Below are 7023 nucleotides of genomic sequence, written 5' to 3'. Positions count from 1 at the left end.
TTGGCAAGTACTCACCCAAATACACACGTTGCCTGCCGTGCCTGGAGTTTCAAGAAAACGTCAACGTGCCACCATGGCACGAAACCCCCAGTGAACCCTACAAAACACGCTCTCCCACGGCCCAAGATTCATCACCCTCGAAGAAGATTCCACGGAAACATACACTTCACCGCAAACGGACACAGCAGGACTCGTGTACACGACGAGCCACCGCCACCGCCACCGGCCGGGCCAAACAATCTGACGTCACTGCTCCTCTCAGAATTCAGGTTGCAGGTTCTCAAACCGCACACCTGGCATGGCATTCCGTCACAAGATCTTTCTCTCGGTACAATTTTACAAGAGGACAAGGGGAGTAGATGAGTAGATCCTGTCAACAGTTTCCTCCTCCCCACAGATTCGGGGAGAAGCCGAATCAAATTTGTAACGGCTTTTGTACATTGTTCTGGTAGCAACAGCTAGACAGCTAGCACACATTGCAGCCTCTGCAGCTGGGGCTGGTGTTCTTCCTACAGCTCTCATGGCTGCCAAGAATTAGACTACGTACGTATGTATATACAATGAATCGAATGGGTTGAACAACAGCATTTTACAATAGTCGTACAAACGGGTTGTTAAATTTCGTGGTGAGTACCGTCAGCGTCTTGATCCTCCACGGCTGCCCCGAGTGGCGGCAAGGGCGAAGCCACCGCAGTCGTACATGCGCTGAATCTCTTCCCGGTACTCGGTCAGCGACTTGTCAGGAAGGGCCGGTGTCAGCTCCACCACATCCCCCATGCCGAGAGGCCTTCTCAGATTGCTTATAGGCTCGTGATTGACCTTCGGTCGAAGGTCTTCTTTCATGGGCACGCTGTAGGGGCTCCATCTTGGACTGTTGGCGCCCACTCGGTCCATGAGATCCATTACAGTTGAGCCCGCTGGGAATTCTTGCACAGACATCTGGAATCAGGATGAATGCATTGTCAGGTAACTGGAACTGAAGATGGTCATTAGCTACTAATTCATGTGGGCTTAAACCAAAGACTGGTCTCACCTTGTCATGTTCGAGTAAAATAACAAATAAGGGTCCTTCGTGGTTGCATTGGCGGGTGTATGAGTAAGCGCACTCCTCAGAATGCAACGGAAATGGGCAGGGCGGCCTGATCGCATCGCTGTTTACTTGACACGACGAATGTTCCTTGTTCATTGCTTCACATTGCCACGTAAGCACCCATCTTGCCCATTCCACCATCTGAAGTACAAAGGAGTGCCGGCACGAACCTTCCTTGTACCTCCAATGTGCAGCAAATCCATACTCAGCCTGTAGATGCATCTCCTTTGTGCGGATCTGGACTTCAAAAGGGTGAACGCCTTCACTCAAGACAACAGTGTGCAATGAACGATACCTGTAGCAAGCAAATCAGCACAAAGTCTGGCAAGGGGCCGAAGATTCAATGGACATGTTGAACTTTAACTATGCATACCCATTTAACTTTGGACGTGATATGTAGTCTTTAAATCTTCCAGTAACTTGGGGCCAGAGTTTATGAACAACCTCAAGTGCTTGGTAGCAGTCTTCCTCCTTGTCAACCACAAGACGCAGGCCATGAATGTCATGGACTTCATCCATTGTTAAATTCTTCCTGATGATGTGCCAAAACCAATTAGCAAAGATACAGAAAACAATGGTTCATCATCAAACTTTGTAATCATATACTCCCCTCCGTCCCATATTAAGTGACTTTAATTTGTCCAAATATGTATGTATGCATGCCTAAAAAGTGTCCAGATACATGTAATAGAAAGTCATTTAATATGGGATGGAGGGAGTATAATTCAAACAAAAGAAAAGCTATTAAACATACTTCAGCATCTTGGAGTAAACACTGTAGAGGTTTTTGTGTCTTCCAGAAAGATTGCGATATGAGACTCCTGCCTCCCTCAAACCTTCATCTAGTGTATCCACAGCAGACGTGATTAGCGCTTCATCAAAGGTTTCTGTAAGTTTTGATGACAACTCCGTGTACTCCTCTGGATTCAAATGCTTGAAGCAAAGATTTTCTAGTTGGTCCTTCCAGCTAGCAATCCCCAATCGATTGGCCAAAGGCACAAAGATCTCCATAGTCTCCTTAGCAAATCGTTGTTGTTTGACCAAAGGCAAAGCTTCTAAAGTCTTCATGTTATGCACACGATCCGCTAGCTTTATTAGCACAGCCCGCGCATCGGCCATTGCAAGAAGCATTGTATGCAAGCGATCTGCTTCAGCAGTTCTGCTTGCTGTGTTGTTATCACGAGCAAGCTTGCTTAAGTGGCTCAACTTTGAAACCTGAACAGAATTGACAGAACTATCAGCTCCCAGGAAGCAGATGACCATAGAGGTAGCATAGATATCTAACATTAGATTGAAAGAGCGACTTCTATTATATACTAACTGATAAGAACATACAGTAGAAGTTAATTTCACAAAAATAATACTATCACAGAAGTTAAATTTTATTAAGGAACATGATGATTGACTTAAATAGAGTGAGTATGCTGCAGGCTATCATAATTGGGATCACAATAATTGTAGTTGATCAGCCAACGGCTTCATGATGCAAAAGAACATCGATGTCTGAACTACCAAACCCATTATCCGAATCCTCAAAAACAATGATCGAAATCCAAGAGAAAAGGGACACGTACCCCTTCCACGAGATCCGCCACACCAGCCCCGAACATGTGGAAGATGTGATCATAGTCCACGAATGAATCATCAATGGTGTCGTGCAGAAGCCCAGCAGAGACGACCGTCGAGTTCGCCCCGATCTTGGCCAGTAGCACGGCCGTCTCCACGCAATGTTGCAAGAATGGATCACCGCTCGCCCGCGTCTAATCACAGAACCAAAGCACAAACCAAACAACATTCAGTGACTAATGCAAAAATTACTAGTATTGAATAAGAAACTAGTAATGGTGTTGGGCCATGGGGTTTCACCTGACCGTGGTGAGCCTTCTCGGCCTCGAAGAAGGCCCTCACGACGAGTTCCTCATGAAAGATGCGGTGGCGAGCCTGGGCACCGGCGAGGAGCTCGCGGGCGTAGGGCTCGCAGGCGGGGCTCGCCTCCGGGAGGTTTTCGTCGAGCTCGAACGCGAGCTCGCCGCCACCTAGCTCAGGCCGCGGACTGGTGGCGGGGACATAGTCGATGCAGGAGCCCAGCGCGTTGCGCACAAAGCCAGAGAAAAGGCGCTCGCGCTCGCGGCCGGTGAGCCAAGAGGCCGGCGGGCTCCGGGACGCCGGAGAGGACGACGGCCCCTGGAACACCGACACGGGGCTGTGGTGGTGGTGGTGGTGAAGGTCACGCCGCTTGAGCGGCGAGGACGAGTGGGAGTAGCTGCCACCGAAGCTCAGGTCGTCGGATCCGTCGTGCCACAGCGCGCCGAGCTCGTCGTGCGCCGGGGCACGGGGCGGCGCAGCCGCTGCGGCCGGGGAGGAGAAGAGGCAGGACAGGCCGCCGGCGACGGCAGACGGGCGGTGGGAGGTTCCCGGCGGCGGGGGCGTCGCGGTGGTGCACGGCGACGAGCCACGGCAGCTCGGATCAAACTCGGAAGAGTAGACCGCGCCCGGCGGGCTGGTGTACAGGGAAATCGCCGACAAAGACATGGTCGCCAGGATCCGAGACGCCACCGACGAGCTCTAAACGCCCGAACTCACAACCTCTTCTTACCTACCGACAAAATTGGATAGCTGTTGGGAGCGGAAACCTCGAGCCGGCACCGGAGTTCGAAGGGGCGCGGCGGAACACGAATTTGATGTACGAATTTGATCTCGCGAGGTGGAGTCGACGAATTTGGGGGCCAATAAACAAATAAATTGAATAACTAAACTACTTCAGCGGTGGACACGGCTCAGATTGGGGGAAATCGAGGCTGCAGAAGAACGATTGGAAGCCAAAATTGAGGCCTATCCTTCGATGAACAAGCAAGAAGAGCGAATTGGGGAAACCGCTTTGCCGTCTCGTGTTTATTCTGGGTTGCTTCTTCTGCCGTGTTCGTGGTATGTGGATTTTAGTGCGTGAAGTGAAAGAATCCGGGGCCCTCTTTGCTAATTATAGGAAGGCGGCAGCGGCAGGCCTCTGAATGTCCAAACTGCCCCCTTGATAGGAACCTAGCATCATTTACATGTACGATAATCCAGGCTATTTTCCTGACATGCCGGGTCCACTTTTCAGGATGATACGGTAAGTGAGTCGATATCGGTTAAGTTGAGAGCGTATTTCGGTAACGTTCGTTTTCGAAAGATCGATATGGTTGACTAGAGGGGGCTGAATCGAAGACTAACAAATTTTAAATTTTTTTCTTGAAAGATAGAGACACTTAATCCTAGGGCTTTCTAGATTCTCTAAAAAATGCAACCCTAGTATAAACTGCAATAGCCGAAACACTAGCCGAAGCAAAGTACAGGCAATAAAATAAAGCAAGTAAGTAAAGGGGCAAATATGATACCGTACGGGGAGACGAAGATTTCACCGGAGTTCCAGTTATTGGATCGGTGTACGTCTCCGTTTGGAGCAGTGCTCAACCACAAAGGGAGAGATGCCACGAAAGCTCACTCTATTCTTCAACTCACTACACCACAAAGGTGGGATGAGCTCTCACAACACCACAAAGGCTAAGTGAGTTCCACTAATGGCTTCCTTAAAGGCGAATGCCGAACCTTTACAAACAAGGAGAAAGGCACGAATCCACAACTAAATTGGAAGTTCCTTACCAAATTCTCAAACACTTCTTCACAAGATTGGAGTGCTTGAAGAGACGCCTTCGGCTAGGGATCCCAAAATCTCAAGAGTAACAAAATCCACCAAGGAAAACGAGGGAAATCAACTTTTGATTTGGCAAAACTCAGATCGAGCTCTTCTCAACCTTTCCTCAAAGTATTAGCTAGGGGGAAGGATTAGGGAGAGAGATCTCGAGATTTGAAACTTTGGAGGTGAAGAACGCTTGCAGGAATGGAGTAACGAACCGTTGGGGACGAATACCCTCTTTTATAGGATCCTCGATTTCTGCCCGTTATGTGCAATTTCTGCACAGGGCGGTACTACCGCTAGCTCAAGCGGTACTACCGCTAGCTCAAGCGGTACTACCGCGAGCGGTAGTGCAGCCTCGGTACCGTGCCAGTGCCGATATATGTCAGTAGCGTTTTGCTACCTCATAGCACTGGTGTGGTACCGGGGCGGTACTACCGCGACCGGTACTACCGACCTGGATAGGAAAAATAGGCAAAACCTTTTGGTTCAAGAATAGGTTTTAGCTAATCTTCGCTGGTGGGATTGAGGCTATCTGGTGGGTGCAATTTGGTGGTTGTGTGTACGTGAAATTGATTCACCCAAGCCTTCCCAGATGGACTCCCTCTTTATAGTACGGATTTTCTTACGACTCAATATAAATAAAAAACCATAAATCCTTCTATGCTTCTTTCCTTTGAGGGCAACAAACCGCTTTACTTGATTCTATATAATTTTAGAAAACACTTAGCATACGGTTAGTCCACATATTAAGTTGTCATTAACACCAAAACTCATTAGGGATCTAAATGCCCTTTCAATCTCTCCCTTTTTGGTGCTTGATGACAACACAAAGATTTGCAAATAAAGGTATAACAATAAGGCTTAATAAAGATATGCAATTGGCTTAACACTTAGCAAATAAAATATAGGCGGGCTCCCCCTAGCTCTATGCACTATTTAGATTTTGCTTTTGGAATGCAAAGTGCATATATGCTAGGATCAACACTCCACCTAGATTTTATAAGCTAAAACTTAATTGCAAAGGATTAAAGATATTTCAAAGAGAGCTTCAAAAAGATATGTAAGGGATGATTCATACAAGATATAGAACACATCTATAAGGACTCAAATAAACAACATCTCCACACAAGATTAGTAAGAGCAAGCCACAAATATAGCAACACACAACACAAACTAGTGACTAGCAAATACCAACCATGCATAAAGGTTTACCAAGTCTCACACAAATACCACGAGGGGTATTTAACACACACATTAAGTCTCTTACAAAGTCACAAGTAGTTCAAATATGAGCAATAAAACCATGCAAATCCCCGCACCACTCTAACTCCTATAACTACTCTCCCCCTTTGGCATCAAAGACACCAAAAAGGGAAGAACGTCCCAAGGAGCACACAAAGCATGGAGCCCGGGGATCACTCGTCGCTGCTGCCCTCTTCATCTTCATCTTCATCTTCACTGGATGCTGAAGGGGTGGTCGCAAAGGTCAAGCGCTCTTCCCACTTTGCAGTGCTCTCGGAGCGCCATTCATCCTCGGGAGTAGTCCCAGCCTCACGCCCTGAGCTCGTGAAGGAAATGTCCAATTTCTCACAAATGGCCTTCTGGGTGCGGCGAATCTCCTTGCTAGTAGAGTGGAGCTCATACAACATGTGCTCATGGTCTTTATGGATGCAAAATAGCTGACCAAGCTTGCGATGAAGTGCAACCATCCAACTCTCTTTCTTGCTCTTCTTTTTCTTCTTCTTCTCGGCCATCTTGCCTTTGCCTTTGCCTTTGGCTTTGCTACGGGTCTGGACCACATAGTCCTCATCCTCGGTCTCATCATCAGCAGGCTCCTCTTCAACAATCTCATCATCATCTCCATACCGTGACTTGGCATGTTCCTTGACCAACAGCTTCCTAGCAGTATGAATGGTAAGTCTGAAAGTAGGTGGCAAGACAATCTTGGAGAGGATCAAAGCCATCACATTGGGAGCAAAGGTAGGAGTCCTTTTTTGAATAGTCACAGCAAACATCTCATGCCAAAGGAAATTCATTACGTTCAGCTTCTCATTGGAATCCTTCTTCTGATGTGTCATGATGAGCAAATCAACCATGTAGCCATGAATCTGATCCAAGTTGCCACTACGGCAAGCAATGGTGTTCCAATACACCCGGTGCATGATATCATAAGTGGGCAAGAGAGCTTTGGACTTGCCAGCCTCGGTTCTTCCCGAAATGTACAGGTGGGCCATGTCATCCTTGGTCACACAGTGCC

At 47.9% G+C, this 7023-nt stretch overlaps 1 protein-coding gene across 1 annotated transcript; it reads right to left on the bottom strand.

The window, feature by feature from the left end:
• Positions 1 to 341: 341 nt before the first annotated feature.
• On the bottom strand, positions 342 to 4050 carry LOC100834052 (probable GTP diphosphokinase RSH3, chloroplastic). Its single transcript, XM_003578142.4, has 6 exons — positions 2957 to 4050; positions 2665 to 2850; positions 1845 to 2305; positions 1464 to 1622; positions 1034 to 1385; positions 342 to 939 (listed from the first exon to the last, which is right to left on the bottom strand). Exons 1-6 carry the CDS (start codon positions 3620 to 3622, stop codon positions 637 to 639), a joined length of 2127 nt encoding a protein of 708 aa, XP_003578190.1. The 5' UTR covers positions 3623 to 4050; the 3' UTR covers positions 342 to 636.
• Between the last annotated feature and the right edge of the window lie 2973 nt (positions 4051 to 7023).

Source organism: Brachypodium distachyon, chromosome 4 (assembly GCF_000005505.3).
Source record: "Brachypodium distachyon strain Bd21 chromosome 4, Brachypodium_distachyon_v3.0, whole genome shotgun sequence".
Classification (NCBI taxonomy): domain Eukaryota; kingdom Viridiplantae; phylum Streptophyta; class Magnoliopsida; order Poales; family Poaceae; genus Brachypodium; species Brachypodium distachyon.
Note: the sequence above shows the minus strand (reverse complement) of the source record. Positions and strands in the feature narration are given on the sequence as shown.